The 18,650-nt window shown below is 62.3% G+C and overlaps 1 protein-coding gene across 2 annotated transcripts in view; it reads left to right on the top strand.

Moving 5' to 3' along the window:
* Positions 1-1,963: 1,963 nt before the first annotated feature.
* GRID2IP (Grid2 interacting protein) overlaps positions 1,964-18,650 on the top strand; it is a 30,021-nt gene continuing 13,334 nt past the window's right edge. The window contains exons 1-7 of one of the 2 annotated variants that reach the window (XM_075436434.1): positions 1,964-1,977; positions 9,405-9,659; positions 11,441-11,526; positions 11,924-11,993; positions 13,261-13,355; positions 15,087-15,270; positions 18,197-18,373. In XM_075436434.1, the coding sequence (XP_075292549.1) occupies positions 1,964-1,977; positions 9,405-9,659; positions 11,441-11,526; positions 11,924-11,993; positions 13,261-13,355; positions 15,087-15,270; positions 18,197-18,373 (881 nt within the window). Of the gene's footprint in view, positions 1,978-6,414; positions 6,450-9,404; positions 9,660-11,440; positions 11,527-11,923; positions 11,994-13,260; positions 13,356-15,086; positions 15,271-18,196; positions 18,374-18,650 lie in introns of those variants that run through there. The other variant, XM_075436433.1, reaches the window with a different exon arrangement.

The raw sequence follows: 18,650 nt of genomic DNA on the forward strand, positions 1-18,650 counted from the left end.
TGGAGGGGACCGTCACCTCCCTGCCAGCCGCCTTGTCCAGGTGCCCCCGTCCGGGCTGTCCTGTCCCCCCCGAACATCCCGGGGGTCCCGACCTGCAAACGGCTGGGGCTGGGGGCAGGGATGGGTGGCACTGAGCCCTGCCTGAGCCGCTGCCCCAGCTTAGTCCCAATCCAGAAAACCCCTCACCCACAATTCAGGGAATGTGACCCCAGCAAGATCCATGGACATTCCTTGGAGACCCCCTTTCCTCCATCCCTGGGGAATGAGAGGGGATTCTTTTCCCCCACAGAGAGTATTGGAATAAACATCCATATTTTCCTCCGGACCCAAGCCCCTTGGGGGCCCAGCTGGTTCCCCCCGCGCTGTCCCCGTCCCAGCGGAGGACAGCGTGGCCAGACCCAGTGCTGCCGTCCCCCCGCCGCGGTGCAGAGCTCGCCCCATGCCCAGCGCCGGGATGCCGTGGGGCAGCGCCGCGTTGCAGCCCCCCGATGACGGAGTCCAACCCACGGCCGCCCCGCGTGAAAGGCGAATGCCAGGGCTGGGGCAAGCGGCGCCGTAAACCGGGCAGCTGATCTCGATTTAATGGAAATGAAACGTTTAGCTTAGGGAAAAGATTTACCATCTAATCTCAGTGAAGTCAAGAAAATAAAAAAAAAAAAAAGTCCTTTGGAGATGAGGTTTCCCAGCTGCGGGGGTGCTGGGGGGGCAGGGGACCCCCGTGTGCGCTGCCATGCGTGGTAGCAGCTGCTTATCACGGGGTCTCCCGCCCGGCAGGGTTGCTGCCGCGCAAGACCTTTTCACACTTTTAATAACGCCCTGAAAGGCAGCGAGCAGCTCCCGGGGGCTCTGGATTTCGGGGGTGCTCTGAGCTCACGGGGGTGATTTCCACACGGCTCGGTCTGTCGCTGGCTGAGGAGGGGTCTGCGCCCCGACCGGCACCTCGGGGCTGGGGAAGGGCTGCGTGGGGGGTCCCGGCTCCGGCGCTGGCTCCGGGGACGGGGTGCTGGGGTGGCTGTCTCAGTGTCCTTGGGGCGCGGGGCAGCTGCATGCGTCGGTGCGATTCGGGCGAGCGGAGCTGACCCAGCGAGCATCGAGGGGCTCGTCCTGCGGGACCACGCTTGCGGGCACGCGGAGCCGTGTGAGGACGGGCGCGGGACCACATGGGACCCAGCAGCCGGTCCGGGCGTCCCTGCGAGGCTGTGCCCGGCTCCCCCCATCCCCGGGGGTGCTTCCCCTCGAGATGTGGGGGTAGTCCCGCACACCACGAGCTCACCCTGCCTCCCACCCTGCCATCCCGCAGGAGAGCTGCCGAGAGGAGCCCTTGGAGGGGCTGGGACGAGCCCCTTCCCTCCAGCGATGGCGGTGGCCATCGACCAGGGAGCAGGGTGGGATGCTGGGGGTGATGCCTCCAAGGGTCCCCAGCATTCGCCTCGCTGGCAGCCCTGCCGCGGGCTGGGTGGTGGTGGCCCACAGTGGGTGGCTGCCGTCCCCGTCCGCCGCTGACCCTCGCGCTAGCCTGGTCGGATCTTCTCTCTGCGCCAGCTCGATTTATTTTCGGGCCGTTGCTGCTGCCGGCCGCCCTCCCTCCCCTGCCTGTCCCCTCCCCGGGCTCCCCCCGGCTTTCACAGCGTAACCCAAGACCCCCCGCCTCAGCACACTGATCGACCCGGGGCTGCTGACACTTCTCCTCCTCCCGTCTGTCCTTGGGCTGGGCTTTTTCCAGTGTCGGTAGGGGTTTTTTTTTTTTTCTTTAGCTCAAATGGATTTCATCCCGTTTGCCCAGAATTAAGCTCCTGCGGATTTTAATTTGCTGACATTTTCTCCATCCGTTTGGTTGGGGATAGCGGGGATAACGCACGTGCTGCACCGTGCCCGTCCCCTGCCCGTGCGGCTGGGGCGCGTGGCAAGGGGCACAGCCGGGACTCTGCTCGGGAATGCTGAAACGCGGCAGCGACGGGCAGGGATGAGCTGTCTCGGGTGAGTGACGAACGGACCCTTCCCGGGAGCCAGGGGGGCTGGGAGGGGAGCGGGTCTAAAGCAGCTTAATTCTCAAATCCAGCAACCCACCGGCACCGCGAAAACGGGATGTGCTAAAAGTTAATTAACTCTTCGCATCGGAGCTGGGCTCGTCAGGGACTCCATGGGCATCGCGGCTCTGCTGGGGAGAGGGAAATCTCTTCTTTTGCGTTACCCCATCACCCGCCAGCGCCAACGCCTGGGTCTCGCCCGGGGGAGCCGCAGGGCTGAACTCCTCTGCTCCCCGTGCCGAGCGCGTGTGCCGGGGTTGCCCGCGGCTGGCAGCAGCGTGGGGCGGGGAGTGGGTTATTTTGGGCAGGTCGGGGTCCCAGGGGCGTGCGCCTCTCGGCGCTGCTCTGCTTTCTGAGCTGTTCCCAAACCAGGGCAGAGCTGCGGCTCCGGCATCACCGAGCGCTCTGCAGCGCTGTCGCAGCGGCCGCCGGCTCTTGCCCGGGCTCTGGGGGCCAACGCGGCCCCTCCGAGCCGAGCGGTGCCGGGGGTCCTCACCTGCATGGCACCGGGGTCTGGCACCTGCACACCTCCGCGTGCCCGATGCCATCTCCCCTCGCACCGGGGGTTCCCCCAGCGCCGGCGGCAGCGCCGGCTGTGCCCATACCAGCGTTGCCCCAGTCTGTTTGCAGCGGGACTGGGGGCGATGGAAAGGCAGAGCCCCCTCCTCCCGGCGCTGGTACAAAACCTGGTGCACAAAACACGGGCGTGGGTGCTTACACGGCTGTTGTCCCATTAACCTGGATTTGAGTAGCAGGATGCGTGCGAGCTCCGGAGCGCGGAGCACATCCAGCCTCTGCCCCTGGCCGCAGTGACTCGTTAGATGGTAGCGCCTGGGCTGTTCAGATGGCTGTAAGTTGTCGTGGGTCTCCTCGAAGTCACGCTGCGCTCCGCTCTGCTGCAGAGAGCAGGGTTAGGGGCGGTTTGCTGCTTCGCCGCTTTGGTTGTGGTCCCTTTGCTTCCCAGCCAGCCTCTGCTCCGGGGGGAAAACCCCAGCACGGAGCCGAAGCTGCTGGCCTGCCGTGGCCCCGCTCTGATTGCAGGCACTTCTGGTCCCTGACAACGATAAAATCGCTGCCTGTCAGGGGTTCCCTTATTACGGGAGAAATTCCACCGAGGTCGTTTTAATAATGCTCCAAGCACAATCTATTTGTCCCAGCTTGGTTTTCATGGCAATAAAATTGCTTGGCGTGTTCCCGTATTAAAATACTCCAGCCATCTGTGACTGTCTCTGGATAAGAAATTTCATTTTAGCCATCAGGATTTACATATTATGGATTGTGCTCCTTCTCTGATTGCTGTCCCCCGCCCATACCCGCTCCTCCAAGGCTGGGGGGACCTTCCCGGCTCTCCCGGGTGCCGATGCAGCCTGCAGCACGGGCAGCCCCCTGCAGCCGCTCTGCCCAGGCTGCTGCCTGATGCAGCACTGCAAGTGCCCGCGGGCACCGTCCCCCTGCCCACCATCCCGCTGCCCTGCAACCCACCGTCCTGCTGCCCACCATCCTGCTGCCCACTGTCCCGCTGCCCACTGCCCTGCAACCCACTGCCCTGCAACCCACCACCCCGCTGCCCACCACCCCACTGCCCTGCAACCCACCGTCCCGCTGCCCACCATCCTGCTGCCCACCACCCCACTGCCCTGCAACCCACTGCCCTGCAACCCACCATCCTGCTGCCCACCACCCCGCTGCCCTGCAACCCACCATCCTGCTGCCCACCACCCCGCTGCCCACCACCCCACTGCCCTGCAACCCACTGCCCTGCAACCCACCGTCCCACTGCTCACCACCCCACTGCCCACCGTCCCGCTGCCCACTGCCCTGCAACCCACTGCCCTGCAACCCACCGCCCCACTGCCCACCACCCCGGCAGAGCTGCTCCGCGACCGCGCTGGTGGCAGGGTTGTAATGGAGGAAAAGTAGCTCTTGCTTGCTTCCGTTTTCAAACAACCCCTAACCTGCTGGCCGGACATACGGTCAGCTGCCCAAAAAAAGGGAATTAGGGCAGCGGGGAAAAAAACCAGTGAGAACCATTGGGAGCGGGGCTCCTCTGCTGTCGGCTGAGTTCAAATAGGTCATGACCAAAACGCCTCGGTGCAAAATCCCCTCCTGTTAGGAGATGAATTTCATTTGACAAATGGAACTGCGGCTGTAACGCAGACTGCGTCAGCCTGGGCCGCCTGCACCCCGCCACGGAGTCACCGCTTCTGTCTCGGGAAGCGGTTGCTTGGCCCCGGGTTCCCGGTGTCTGAAGACACGGCAAGCTGCACTTGTGCTGCTGCTCCCTGCGGAAAGCAGAGCGGGGCTGTGCGTCGGCCGAGGTGACTGCTCTCTGCGGCTCTGGAAAGCGGGGGGTGACACAAGTCCCTGCGCCCCAGGGCTGGTGTGGGGTGCTGGCGTGGGGCACGGGGTCGCAGGAGCTGCTGGTGGCCCCGCATCTCCCCGGCACCGTGGCTGGCAGGGTCCCACGGGGGTCTGGGGCCATCCTGGGGGCTGCATCAAGCAGCCGTTTGCACCCACCGACCTGGCCACCGTCCCCAGTACCCGCTGGGTGATGCTGGGCAAGATGGAAGCTGCAGAAGGAGCCTTGCTGGGGGTTTCTTTGAAGGTCTCCGTGTCCCCGGCTGCTGCGGGGCTGCCTGTCCCTCCCTGCCTGGTGCGCAGCGTGCTTTGGGCACAGGGACAGCGGGTTTGGGAGAGCCGAGAGCACCCCAGGGCTTCGGCTGCTGACAGGGAAGGTGACCCCAGCCCGGCACCGACTGTGGCACCGCGCTGGGGGGGCTCTTTCCAGCAGAGAGAGCATCAGTCGGTGCTGGAGCCGGGGCAGGGGTGCGTTGCGAGAGGGTGATGCTCCCCAAAAGCTGCTGTGCGGGGCTGGGGGTTTGGGCTGTCCCCGGGGGTGAGTGGGGTGGCCAGGGAAGGGCTGCGAGGGGCTCCTGGCACCGGTGCACGGCCACTGCAGCCCACCCGTGCCTGCGCTCTCGGGTGGAAACGCGCCTTCATTCCTATTTAATGACAACAACGGTCACATCTGCAGAACGCCTGCAGACAGATGAGTGTCGTGTGCTCTAAGTGGAGCCTCCCATTCCCGGGGATAACGGGATAACAGCCCCCCTGAAAATCGCAGCTCTGCACTCGCTGCCGGGCTGGAGCGAGCCCTACTCGCGCGCGGGGGTTCGCAGCCGCCGCGATCCCCCACGGCTGTGGGTGCTGCGGGGCTGGAGCCCAGCGCAGGGCTGCCCACACCCCACCCACGCACACAGGTCAGATGAGGTCCGAGAAAGCCCTGTGAGGGTCACGGGCAGCAGCCCTGGGGCGTGGGTAGAGCCCTACAAGGGTTTTCTCTCCCGCAGGCGCGTGATTGTACGCGCGCCGGGGCAGAAGTGCTCTCCCGGGCTGGGAGCTCTTTGCACAGCGCGGTTCGGACACAGCCCAAGTGTAGCTCAGTGTTTTAATCCACCCTGGGACGTGTTTTTCTGCACAACCGACAAGACTCAAGGTCAGGTCTTTGCTAGTTGTTTTGGGGCTAAACCATGCATTTTTCATTTTCCCGTCCTTTGCTACCTGGGGATTGTATCTGATGTTGGCAGCTCTGGAAAGCTTCACATCCTCTGCATCAAACGCGAGCGCTGCATTTAAAGATGCTGTTACTGAAATTAAAGATGCTTTTTTTTATCTTCTAGCCCTAATGCAAAGCGCTGCTGTGTTACCCTATGTTACCCTGGGGGTAAAAGGTGGTCGGGGGGAGGTTTGGGCCCATGACGGTGGTGATGGTCCTGGTCCTGGTCCAGCCCGGGCGGCTCTGCCTGTGCACCCAGCAGCCGCACACCCGCCGCCGATGCCGTTTGCCTTTAAGGTTTCTCACCCATTACAGCGGCAAGTAATTTAAACAGAAGCACTTTAGAAGTCAACTAATTAGCACCAGGGAGGCATCCCCCCGGAGTTCGGCGCGGAGCCGTGCCCTCCTTTCTGTTACGAGATCCTTCCAGCTGGAAACCACAGCGACTGCAGTTTTTAGGGAAAGCGAGAGGCTCCGTGGCTGCGAGCTGGGGCAGAGCCGGAGCAGGGAGGGCAGAGCAGGCGCTTCAAGCCCAGCTGATACAAAGAGGGGGCACTGGGTAGATGGTAAACCTCCTCCCGGGACGGAGAGCGCGGCGGGGAGGCGAGGGCGAAGGCAGGCAGGCGCTCAGCCCAGGTAGAGTTTGCCGGCGAGCCGGCCCATCTGGCCGCGGTCCCCGTGCACCGCGGGGGTGCCAAGAGGCAGGGGGGCACCGGCTGGCGCGCGGTTTGGCTGTTGGATCCGGCCGCGTCGTGGGCGTGAGCCGAGGCTGAGCCTCAGCTGCATGAGGATCTGAAGCGTCTCCCCTTTGTTCCCACCGCGCCCCGACAAATGGGAAAGGACCGGAGTTTCTCTCGGCATTTTCGGTACGTGTCTCTGCTCGGCTCCTCGGCGTGGCGTGCGTGGCGCCGGGCGCGCTGGGGATGCCGGTGCCCGCCGCGGCAGCCGCGCGAGGGTCGGGGGCAGCCAAGCAGAGCCCAGGTGAAAAATCGGGGGTTGGGGGCTGGGGAGAGGCGGGAAGAGCCTGTCTGGGTCTGCTTTGTCTCCATGGCTGTCATCCAGCAAAGGGGTGGGTGGTGAGGATGGGGGTCTGGGGGTGCAGAGTGGTGCAGGGGGTGTGATGGAGCGAGGACAGGGACCCCTCGCTCCCGGCCCTGGCTGATCATGAGCTCCAAGCAAAGTTGGGGCTGCTCTCAGCTGCTCCCGCCGGGGCCGAAGCCACCGCTGCCGCCCTGCCCAAGGGGACGCATCCCGCACCGGGACTCTCAGCATGCAGCACCCCGGGGTGGGACCGTCCGGGTGAGCTCAGCCCCGTCGCAGGACACGTGTCTGCTGGAAGGAGGCTCTCGAGGCAGGCAGCGGGACGGGGGCTGCGGCCGGAGGTGGGCGAAGTGACCTGCCCAAGCGTGACAAAGAGCGAGGTGTGCTAAACACGTTCTGCCGGAGGGAGCCCCAGAGCAGGGAGCTGGGCTGGGGACACCTTTCCCGTCCCCTCTCCAACAGGGATCAGACCAGGCTGACCTGGAGCACGCGAGGAGGAGGAGGAAGAGGAAGCTGAGGGCACAGTCAGTGCTGCACGGCTCCCAAGCCCTCCGATGGGCAGCCCGGGGGGCTGCAGGGACAGGGGCTCTGCCGGGGTCCCAGGCTGAGCGCTGCGAACAGGGTGGGCACGTCCGTGCTCCGCGCCAAGCCGGGCTGGTTCCGCGGGACGGCAGGTGCTGCAGAAGTAGCTGCGGTTTCCTGGTGAGCGGTTGGTGCTGGTGCCGGTGCCTGCTGCACGGGGGGCATTGCGCTGGAGCAGGGGACGGGCTGAGGCGTCAGTGCTGCCTGATGCCACCCCACGTGCTGTCCCTCGCAGCCCGGGGCACACGCAGCTCGCAGCCAGCACCCGCTGAACCGCAGGGTGTCCAGGGGGGGTCCAGCACCCAGCAGCGCCGGGCATGGGGCCGTCCCGGGCTCCCCGAGCCCGCACTGCCGATCCTCTCAAAGGGTTTTGCAGAAGGAAACTATTTTTCATGCTTTAACAGGATTATTTTTACCAGCCACTGAGCTCCGCTCCTTGCTAAGACGCCGTTTTACTCCCAACACCGAGTCGGCTCATGGTGAAACCCTTAGCGCACGTCCTCGTGCCCGGTTACAGAGCCAGCCGAGCTTCGCTCCTCCACCCTGATGCCCGCAGCAGCCAGCACAAAGTGGGACAGCCCTGCTGGAACCAGCGGGGCCAGTTTAATTTGGCCCACCTAAACGGGAGCGCGCTCGTCCCGTCTGCGAGGAATCCGGCCGCGTCCCAGGGCAGAGGCGGGGGTCCTACCGGGACGCGCTGCTGTCGCGCCGCGTCCTCCTCTGCCACGGGGCTGCGGCAGCCTGGACAAGGTCCTGTGCAGCCTGCTCTGGGTGACCCTGCTTGGGCAGGGGGTTGGGCTGGGTGACCCACAGAGGTCCCTGCCAACCCCGACCATGCTGTGATTCTGTGTTCCAGCGGGAGCCCGCTTGCAGCTGGGCGAACTATTTATTAGCGTGATTTCACTCGTTTCTTTTTGTCTGCTTGATCACAAATTGGCTGTGAATTTTACCAATGTGTTGCTTATTTTAAATTATCACCAAACGCTTTGCGTGAGCATATGTCAGCCCTGGGACGGCTTGCGATCTGTCTGCTCCTGCTCAGCGCAAGCGTCAGCTCTTATTCCGAGTTCTGCCTTTTGTTGGGGCGAAACAGAGACGTCCCGGTCCCGGCAGATTTGGGGTCTGAAGCCTCCCCCTCACTCTCCTCCAGCTTCACCCAGGCTTTCGGGTTCCTTCGGCGAAGTCGCCCGAGGGATGGGGGAGACCCACGGGAGCCCCCTGCCAGCCCCAGCCTCTCCTCCCACGCTTCGTTAGCCGCCGGCCATCGTCACGGCCCCGTCGCGCGGGCAGCAGGAAGGCGCAGCCCCTCGGAGCACGCCGCTCCGCGTCGCGCGACGCCAGCTCGGCCCGGTCGCTGCCCCCGGCAGAGGAGCTCCCCGGGGAAGTTTGGAAGCGACGCTCGCATCCCTCCTCCGCCGCAAGTGCCGGGGTTTGCGTTAGCGTAGGGAGCGCGTTCGCACGCGCCACGAGGTGAGGAGCGCTAACGAACCTCGCAAGGCGGTGTTGTCTAACGAGCCAACGCAGCTGCGGCACGCAGCCCGGTACGGGTGCAGGGAGGAGTTGCTATAGAAACACAGGGAGATAACAGCTCCTCCAGAAGCCCCTCAAGGTGCAAGCGGGAGGGTGGGGGTAGGTGAGCGGGGTGTCAGCACCTCGCCGTCGCGATGGCGGGAGGAAAAGGAAAAGAAAAAGCGTTTCCCTGTGCTACAGGGGTGAACAGAGGCACCCTCCTCGCTCCCGGGATCCCACTCTGCGCTCTGTCCCAGGGGTCCTGGCGGGGGGCACAAAGGCCACCGGGCTGCTGGCAGAGCAGCTCCTACCAGGCAGAGGGGAGGTGACCTGAGACAGAGCGTTTTCCCAGCGGTGTCCCCTCGCCTGCAGCATCACCGTGCCTGTCCTCATCCCCGCAGCAGCAGCGTCGCCCAAGGGGTGCGAGGCTCCAGCCTGGCTGTGGAGGGGTCCAACCTCCCTGCCCAGAGCTGTGCATGGGATGGGGCAGGAGATGTGAACAGCGTCTCCAGCATCCCTGGAGCCCCCGGACCCGGCCTTTGCAGCTCCGGGGAGGATTGAGGCTGAGAGCACATGAGGGGCTGGGGCTGCTCTGACCTTTCCTTTCCAGGTACGGCTGGGTCCGGAGCTCTGGGCCACAGCAGCCTTGGCCCCACTCCTCACTCCCCTCCCTTGCCTCGTTTTTCCAGGATTTTCATCCCCAAGAAGCACCGGCAGCGGTTTGACGAGGTGGTGTCGCAGAGCCTGATCAGCAAGCTCTGCCGCTCCAAGAGCGAGCATCACAGCAACCGGCTGCGGCGCAGCCGGAGCGAGGACCACCAGGAGCGGCTCCTCGTCTCCACCCGCGCCAGCTCCGTGCCCCGCAGCCATGAGGAGGTCACCAAGAGCCTGCGGAAAACCACCTCGCTCATCACCAGCAACGTGGCCTCGGGGGCTGCCCGCAGGTAACACCTCTCCTGGACGCCCTCGAGGTCACGGCGGCAGTGGCTGGCGGCATGGGGGGAGATGCCAGGGAAAGGGGGGGGGGCACTAGGAAAGGGGGTGTCTTTGGTGTGCAGCGTGGGTGAAATCCTCCTGGGACGAGGATGAACCGAGGTCTCTCCCTCTCGAAGGCTGGGCATGTTTGCACCCCTTGTCCCAGCCCTGAACCACCCTTTCTGCCCCTTCGCTGTGGCAGGGCTGGCTGGGACGAGCTGAGGAGCTGAGATGGCAGCCACAGGCTGCGAGGGGATGGGTGGGCTGCAGGGTGCCCAGCCACGCCAGCGGGACGCAGCGTACTCGGCCGTGCCATCGCGATGCAGAGCCCCTGCGCACCGAGCATCCTGCCCCGGCGCGTGTCCGGGTGCACGGCTGCGGCCATGGGAGGAAGGACAAGGACAAAGGACAGTCCCCGGTGCATAGGGGATTCACCCATTTCCCACTGCCTGTATGGCCGGACCTGAGCAGCCCCGGAGGGCCGAGGGGCCCTGCCGCGATGGCTCCTGCTCCGTTCCCAGCCCCGGCTCAGGAACGGGAGAGCAGGATTTGGTCTGCTGGCACAGCTGGGGAGTCCTCCCGGGAGGGACTGCGCTGCCACAGCCACCCCCGTGCTGTCCCCTGCCTCCAGCTGGTATCTCCGGGGCTTTCGGCTGCAGCACACCTTCCTGCCAGGGGGATTTTTGGCGTGACTCACCCAAAATCCAGTTCCAGCAGAGTCTCCCTCCCTGCCAGCGCAGGATCGGTCCCTACGACGGGCTTTCTGGTTGTCAACGATCTCGGTGATGTTGCCTTCCCGCAGCTCCCTGCGGGGAACAACTCCCAGCCGCCATCAGCCTCCCAGCAGGCAGACTGCCTAACCTCCTTCCAAAATTTCCTCGCTGAATTTCATTTCTTTCTCACCAGCCTACGAGCTCTTTGCCACCTAAAACACGACAAGATCCTGTGCAGCCTACTGTAGGTGACCCTGCTTCGGCAGGGGGGTTGGACTAGATGACCCACAGAGGTCCCTTCCAACCCCTACTATTCTGTGATTCTGTGAACACATTGTCCCTCTTACTCCATGTAATATATACACTACATCCCATGTTCCACTTAAACACTCCGGGTTTGAAGGACTGGGGGGGTGGGTTTATGAATTTGGTAATCGATGCAGAGCAAGAGGCTGTGTGCAGGGGCTCTTGGAGCTCAGGGAGCCCCCACCCACCCCGAGCTGAAGCCCCGGTGTTAACGGGTGCTGAGCTTTGGTTTGCAGAAAGCTGTCACTGGGTCTAAAGGAGCCACTCCAGAGCTCCAGCACAGGTGGCTCTGGTCCCAGTGGGGACTGCATCTGCTCCAGGGCTGCGGTGACAGCACATCAGGGACAGCACCCACATCCCTCCAGCCCTTGTCTGGGCCACTTCTAGGACCCCAGGATCACTCCCCACCCCACGCTGGCTCAGTGCCGTGCGCTCCCTCTGCTCCCTGGCACAGGCAGGCTGCAGGCAGGAGGGACAGGCAGGACAGGCAGCTGCAGTGTGGCCATCCAAGGCCACCAAACCCACGCACACCCCCCCTCCATCACAACAGGGCACGTCCAGGGGATTCCTGTTCGATAGACACTGCGGCATCAAAGGGGACCTTGCGGGGACACAGGGAGCACCGAGGGCTTGGGCACCCAGGGGATACTCAGCCTAACGGGGCTGGGAGGGGAAACAAGAGCCAAATACTTGTTGGGCTCTGATTTCACGTTTGCTTTTTTCACCTGCAGAACTGTGCGAGTTTATAAAGGCAACAGAAGCTTTGGCTTCACGCTGCGTGGCCATGCCCCGGTGTGGATTGAGTCCGTCCTGCCAGGTAAGAAAACCTCCAGCCACAAGGTTCAAAGACACTCATTTACCTCTGGTCTGAACTCGAAATTTTAAGTGCCTGCTGTTTGCTAGAAAATAGCAAAAGGAACATTTAGAAGGCTCAGTGAAGGAGTCTCCCAAGCTGAAAAATTAGCGTCTTTGGTACAATTTAGTTGGGCTTTCTGCACTCCTTGTTTTGCAAGGTGGAAAATGTCTGTGCTCAGCCAATAGCCTGAAATCACCCCTGCATTTCCAAGGCAAGCAGGGCCCCAGCCCACCCAGCTAATCCAGCTGCAGTGGATGCCCTGCCCTGGGGCAGGGGGGTGTCCCTGGGCGCGGGGCGGCCGGAGAGCTGGGACCCCAGGTCCGGCAGCTGAGGACCCTCTCCTTCCCTGTGCGCTTAGGGAGCCCGGCTGAGAAGGCTGCTCTCAAGGCTGGAGACCGGATCCTGTTCCTCAATGGCCTGGACATGAGGTAAGAGGCTCTTCAGAAGGGGTCCGGGGGGTGGTAGGTGGCCAAATGCATGTTTGCTTGTTCACCCTTGTGCAACAGAAACGAGAGCTGGTTGTCCTGGAGAGCTGAGGTGCATGAGTGGTTCTGCACCTCACGGGCATCTCCTTTACTCTTCTTTTACAAAAACAGGCTCCAAGAGTAGTATGTCAGCTCCACCCCTGCTCCTCCTTTGACTTCTCTGTGCAAATAACCTCATATAACACATGACACACTGTGCATAACTGGTTTCCCGACTGCAGCCCCCCCACAGACCCCGATGCAAACCACCGTGGGTTGTCTGTATTAAACACCTGGGGCTCTGCTTTTGCAAAGAGCAAAGCACCAGCCAGACCACAGATCACCCCTAGAATGGTATCATAAGCTTCAAACCACATGGGCAATCACCCTTCCACCCAGAAGTTAATTCTTCTATGTGTTATTTGCACACAGTAGAAGCATCAAACCCGAGCTGACCGCGCACCTCACCGGGCAGCGGCAGCAGCCCCTTTTCCTCAGGTTGGTCTTTCCACACAGAGAGTGAGAGCGAGGGGTTAGAAGAGGTTACACGATAAGAGAGAGTGATGAATATTTAAAGGTTAAACATCTGATGCTGCTTCTGTCAGTGCTCAGGTTCTCACGTTTCAGCTGATCCAGCAAACCGTTGGCTGATGCAGCACGGCCAGGGAACAGAGGAGACCAGGTTGAAGACCGTCCTCTGCGCCCGCCTCTTGGCAGGCGTTGTCCCAGGCTGGCCCGTACCCTTGCCCAAGGACACCCCAAGTCCTGCCTGCAAAAATGCGTTTTCCATCCACCTTGCGCTCTCTTTTCCCACAGAATTAGGACAGGCAGAGACCCACAGCACGGTATCGTTTAAATGAAGAGCTCATCTGTTGGGTCTGAGCGTAGTTAGAGGAACACCGGCTTCGTCTGCCATGACAGCTCGGCAGGGCGCTCACTGGCGTGCCCAGAGGTGGTTCCTTGCTGCGGGTGCAGCGGGGAGCCCGGTCGCAGGGCACAATTCACCCTCTCCCTCGGGAAGGCTCTTTTCTCCGCAGCACAGATAAAGCCAAGCAAAGATTGAGAGTCCAGGGGAATCGCCGCAGGGCTCAGCACGATGAGGCTTTTTCCAAGATAAACAGAGCCAGTGGCAAACTGCATTTCATCGCCGCTCTCCCGCGAGCTGCTGCCTGCAGAGCTGCCCGCGCAGGCAGGCGGGCAGCTCTGACGCCGGCTCTCCCGTGCCCCGCAGGAACTGCTCCCACGACAAGGTGGTGTCAATGCTGCAGGGCAGCGGGGCGATGCCCACCTTGGTGGTGGAAGAGGGGATCGTCAACTTCTCCAACGGTAAGAGTGCGGCGAGGAGAGGGCCCCGAGCCGCAGAAGCTCCGCGCCAGCTCCCCAGTTCCCCGCGTGGGAGGGAATTGCCCGATACCTTCCGTGGGCTCAGCAGGTTTAACGTGCTGCCTGGAGCTCAACGCTGCTCGGGGTGCTCCTTGCGCTGGGGCACACGGCTGCCTGCGTTCTGGGATCAGGCTTAACCCCAGGCTTGGCTGCTCTCCAGGAGGGTTCATCCTACTGTATGATCATCCTTGACAGCCCTTGCCAACGTCCTTTACGTGCAGTCTGTGCCGTGTACTTGACCGGAGTAATCCAACCCTGTGCATCCATGGTCGCTGCGCAAACCCCACAGCTGTGTATGGGCTGTGCTGTTAGAATAACTGCTGCCGTTATGAATAATTTAGCCTGCGAGTCAGCAGGAGATGAGGGTATCTGGGGCAACGTGGGTGGCTGTCAGCACGGTTTCAGCGGAGGGGCAGGATGGCAGCCCAGGGCAGAGCGCGGTCATGGCTGCGTTTCCGCAGCTATGCGAAGGCAGGAGGGTCAGGGCGTTATTGGGGTGCTGCTCTGCAGTGCATTGGCCCAGGAATTGGGGCCCTGCTCTTCCCTTTAGAGCAGCAATGGCCTCCCCTGAGCTTCACACTAGGAGCCCAAGTCATTTGCACGTGCGCTAGAAACAAATCCGAGCACCTCACCGCTTCACAGGACAGAGCCAGTGGCACTCAAACTGCTTCCCTGCCCCCCAAAGGAAACCAAGGAGAGATGGAAATTTGCTCCCTCTACCTTGGCCGTGCTCCTACAGGGATAAGTGCATCCCGCAGTCTCGGTCAGGCCCTGTCTCCCGGCTGCACGTGCTGCCCTGCACTCACTGCAGAGGCGGCACAGAGACCAGCGCCGATGAGCCCGGCGAAGCGTCCAGGCCTCGGCTTGCTCATGGCTAACCCTGGACTGATGCTGCTTTTGAAGTCAATGATTATCATGAAGTGCTTTGAAACTTGAGCAGATGTTTTAGAGAGCCAGAGAACGAATACCATCTGCACACGGTCACAGAAGGTGTGGAAGAAGCATGGTTAGGAGACAGATCCCAGAGAGCATCCCAGTCAGAAACCCCTGCTTGTCTCGGGCAGGTCCATGGACCTGCTGGAACAGCCACGAGCTCCAGGGCAGATAGTGCAGAGCAGGGGAGGAAGGCAAGGGCACTCACAGCTCCAGATGAGCCATTTCACCTTGTCACCGTGCTGCCTTCCAGTGACCAAAATCTGATTTTTTTTTTTCTCCCCCCTCCTGTGGCAACAGTGTCTGTCTTGGCACGTCAAGATTTGTATTTCTATGGAGCAGAGACCCCCGTGCTCCGAGGTCTTCCTTAGCGGAGAGACATCAGCTGGAAGACCCAGCGGTGTGCAAGCCGTTTGGGCTGCGGACAGGGGCTGGGGCAACACGTGTCAGCCCAAAACCGCTGCTCAGGACGAGCCCAGCTTCCCAGCCGCACAGCTCTGCCCTGACGGGCTCGCACGCTTCCCTGCGGCAGGGCCACATCCCCATCCTGCTCCTCCTCCCGCTCCTGCCCAGGGGACGGGGCCATCCCCAGCCCACGGAACAAACTCCCTGCTGTGTCCGGCTGCAGCTGCCCTGGCTGTCCCCAGGACCGACCCCCAGCTTCGGGACGAGCCTTTTAACCCGTGGTTAAGACCCTTTGTCTGTTGAATTTTCTTTTTTCTCTCTACCCGCACCTTGCAGACTCTGATTCTGCCGACTCCCCGAGCACCTCCTCCGCCCTCACCTCCCTGCAGTGGGTTGCAGAGATTCTCCCCTCTAGCATCAAGATCCAGGGAAGGACCTTCACCCAGCAGCTGGAGCACCTGCTGACCCCCCCCGAGCGCTATACCATCTGCAAAGCGCTGGAAGGCTTCTTCCAACATCGGTAACTCCTTAGCAGCTCCCTTCCTCTCATGCTGGTACCCAGCCTGGTAGCAATGCCCACATCCGAGTCGGTGTCTGAGCAGAAGGCAGACCTCGGCTGCGAGGCTGCCAGCGCTGGGCTCGGCTGGGATCGTGTTCTCTGCATTTCCCAGCTGTGTATTTCCCTGTGCATGTCCGCACGGCACGAGCCCATCCCTCACCAGGTGTCCTGCCCAAGGACAGGGCAGACCCTTGTGCTTTTGAGGTTAATTCGGTCACCCCGTAGTCCCTCATAAAGCGACCTTGGTCCCCCACGGTGTGGGCTCTCTTGCTGTCTGGCTGTCCCCGACGGCCACAGATCCCGTTTCGCCTCTTTCAGTAAATCTCGCCACATTTCATCCTTCTCTTCTCGCTCTTCTCAGCATCTCAGCTGCAGCACAGGAACGGCTGTGGGTGGCAGAGCCCTCGTCCCACCATGGAGCTCATCCTCCCCGCCCTGCCGCAGGGGCCAGAACCGATCCCCTGGCAGACTCCAGACATTCAGTCGCGAGCTTGTTTTCTGCCCTTGATCTTTAACCTTCCCACACCACGGCGAATAAGCCATCCCTCCGGGTGCTGGGAGACGCTTGCTGCCGAGCGGGGCTGCTCCTTGGGAGCCCGGGTCCCACCGGCCAGGGCCAGGCAGGCTCCTGCTGCAGCGGCTCAGCAGCCCGCTGGCGTAAAGACCGAAGGATCGAGGGTCTGGATCCTCAGTATTTAGCTCACTGACAGCAAGAGAGAAGAGGAACTACTGAGTACAAAGCCATGGCACTGCCCCTGCGCACCACGGCTCGGGCTGAGGGCTGCCCGACCCCGCAGCATCCCCCTGCCCACGGGGCGGCCGGGCTGCCTCCGCTCCTGCGTGACCCCCTGCGATCGCCAGCGCTGCCCCAGTACAGCAGAAACCATCGCTCCGCGCTCTCCCGAGCCCCCACTGCTGTATGGGACTCCCCAGCTGCGCATTTCAGCCCGAGGAGCAGCGGCTGCGGGAGCAGATCCAGCCCGCGGGGTCTGCAGCTGGGAAATGCAGACTGGATCCTAGCGGGGCGTTCGCTCTCGCTCAGCGACGCAGGGGTGGGAACTCCAGTACCACCAGTCAAGCCAGCGTAGGGCTGCCCGCGCTGCTTGCTCTTCCAGCAGCGTCTGGTGGGGGGCTGTCACTGGGAGGCAGGCCCACCCTCTGCTCCAGCCAGCTCATTTTGCCTGTAGCTGCCCCACTGGCTCCATGCAGAGGCCACTGCCCCATTTAATGATAATTCACAGAATCACAGAATAGTAGGGGTTGGAAGGGACCTCTGTGGGTCACCCAGTCCAACCCTCCTGCTGAAGCAGGGTCACCCAGAGCAGGCTGCACAGGATCTTGTCCAGGCGGGTCTTGAATATCTCCAGAGAAGGAGACTCCACAGCCTCCCTGGGCAGCCTGTTCCAGTGCTCCGTCACCCTCAGAGGGAAGAAGTTCTTCCTCATGTTCAGACGGAACTTCCTGTGCCTCAGTTTGTGCCCATTGCCCCTTGTCCTGTCACTGGGCACCACTGAAAAGAGCTTGGCCCCATCCTCCTGACACCCACCCTTCAGATATTGGTAGGCATTTCTAAGGTCCCCTCGCAGCCTTCTCTTCTTCAGGCTGAACAAGCCCAGTTCCCTCAACCTCTCCTCGTAGGGGAGATGCTCCAGTCCCCTCACCATCCTGACCTAATTGCGTGCCTGTCCCAGATGAGCAGCTGTCACCCCCGACTGCTCCACCAAGGAGGGAAATGCCCAAGCACTGGGTTTATGTCGCTTGCTGCTGCAGCCTGTGGACACCAGCGCTTCCCAGCAGCAACCACAGGAGACAGAGTCAGGACAGCCCCGTTCGGGCTTTGGCCCCCCAGCCAGTCTGCACGCACAGAGCCCACCAGCCCCAGCCACCAGGACCAGGGGCTTCGCAGCTTTTCCGAGTGGGAAACAGGCTTCTGACGAGAGCCGAGAGCTGTGCCCTGCTCCACAGAAAAGGCAAGTTAGCCCCAAACGAGAGAGAAGCTTAGCAGGTGGCTTATGGCAGGCTCCAGATGGCTCGTGCCACTGCTCATCCCCCCTGGCCTGAGGACCCCCAGGCACTGCACTGACAAAGTCCCTGCCATACCCGATCCTCTTCACCCTTCAGCCCCCGCCCCACACCTGGTCCCAGCCCCTCAGAAGCCAGGGACCATCCATTCAGTTAACATCAAGACAACAGGTTTGTTCCTACACACGCAGCCTCCTTCCAGGTCTTCTTAAGAAGTTCTGACCATTGCTTCTACACGAAGGATGTAACACCTGCAGGGAGCTTTAACCCTCCATCTCTGCCTCAGTTTCTCAGTAGAAAAGCAGCCTGGCTTTAGCTCTCCAGCCCAGGACAGTCCTCCTCCCCAGGGCTGATTCATCCTCTTCACTGAATCAGGACCCCAGCCCTGCTGTTCTCAAGAGCCCTTGCACCATCTCCAAACACCGCAGAGCCAAAATGGGACCGAGCCTTCAGCCCAGCGAGGCTGCCAGCCCAGCCACCCTCTCCGACGCGTTCCACCCTCAGCCTGCTTACCTGCTGCTGGCTAAAACCCAGGTCTTTTCAGGGTCTTTCTCCACTTCCCAGCACTCCTCCATCCTCCTCACTCCCCAGGCACCCCAGCTGGCTCATGAACCAGGATTTATACCTGCTGCCAGGTGCTGCCAGTCCCCAGGTGCTGCCAGTCCCCGGGAGTTTGCTCTCCCCGTCAGCACCAGCTGCGCAGCTCCGCTCCCCCAAGGGCTCGCTCCCCTCTCACAGCCTGGCACCCCAGCTCTGACACCAGGGCGGAGGCAGGCTGGGGAGCCCCGAGCCCCGGGAATCGGCGTGGCGGGGCTGTGCCGTGGGGATGCGCTCACTGCCCGGCCCTCTCTCTCCGATTTTGCAGGACCATTGACACTCTCATTGTGGATGTGTACCCGGTGCTGGACACACCGGCCAAGCAAGTCATTTGGCAGTTTATCTACCAGCTGCTGACCTACGAAGAGCAGGAGCTCTGCCAGCAAAAGATTGCCAGGTTTCTTGGTTACAAGTCCTTGGCAGGTGAGAGGAGAGCCCCGGCGCTGTGGCGTGGACATGCCGTGTCCCACCGGGTCCCCGGGGACCGCGGTCCCTCGCGCTGGGGCGGTGAAGGCTGCGGGGACGTAGGGCAGCACAGGGCAGGTTCCACCTCCTGCGACCGATGCGGTCGGTCTGCCGGTGTCCGGCGGGACGTTGCCTCTGCTGCATCACGGAGCCGTGCAGAGCTGGAAGGAGTCTCTGCACGGAGCAGGGTGATGGCACAGAGTCACAGAATCACAGAATAGCAGGGGTTGGCAGGGACCTCTGTGGGTCATCTAGTC

This window comes from Opisthocomus hoazin, chromosome 15 (assembly GCF_030867145.1).
Source record: "Opisthocomus hoazin isolate bOpiHoa1 chromosome 15, bOpiHoa1.hap1, whole genome shotgun sequence".
Classification (NCBI taxonomy): Eukaryota; Metazoa; Chordata; class Aves; order Opisthocomiformes; family Opisthocomidae; genus Opisthocomus; species Opisthocomus hoazin.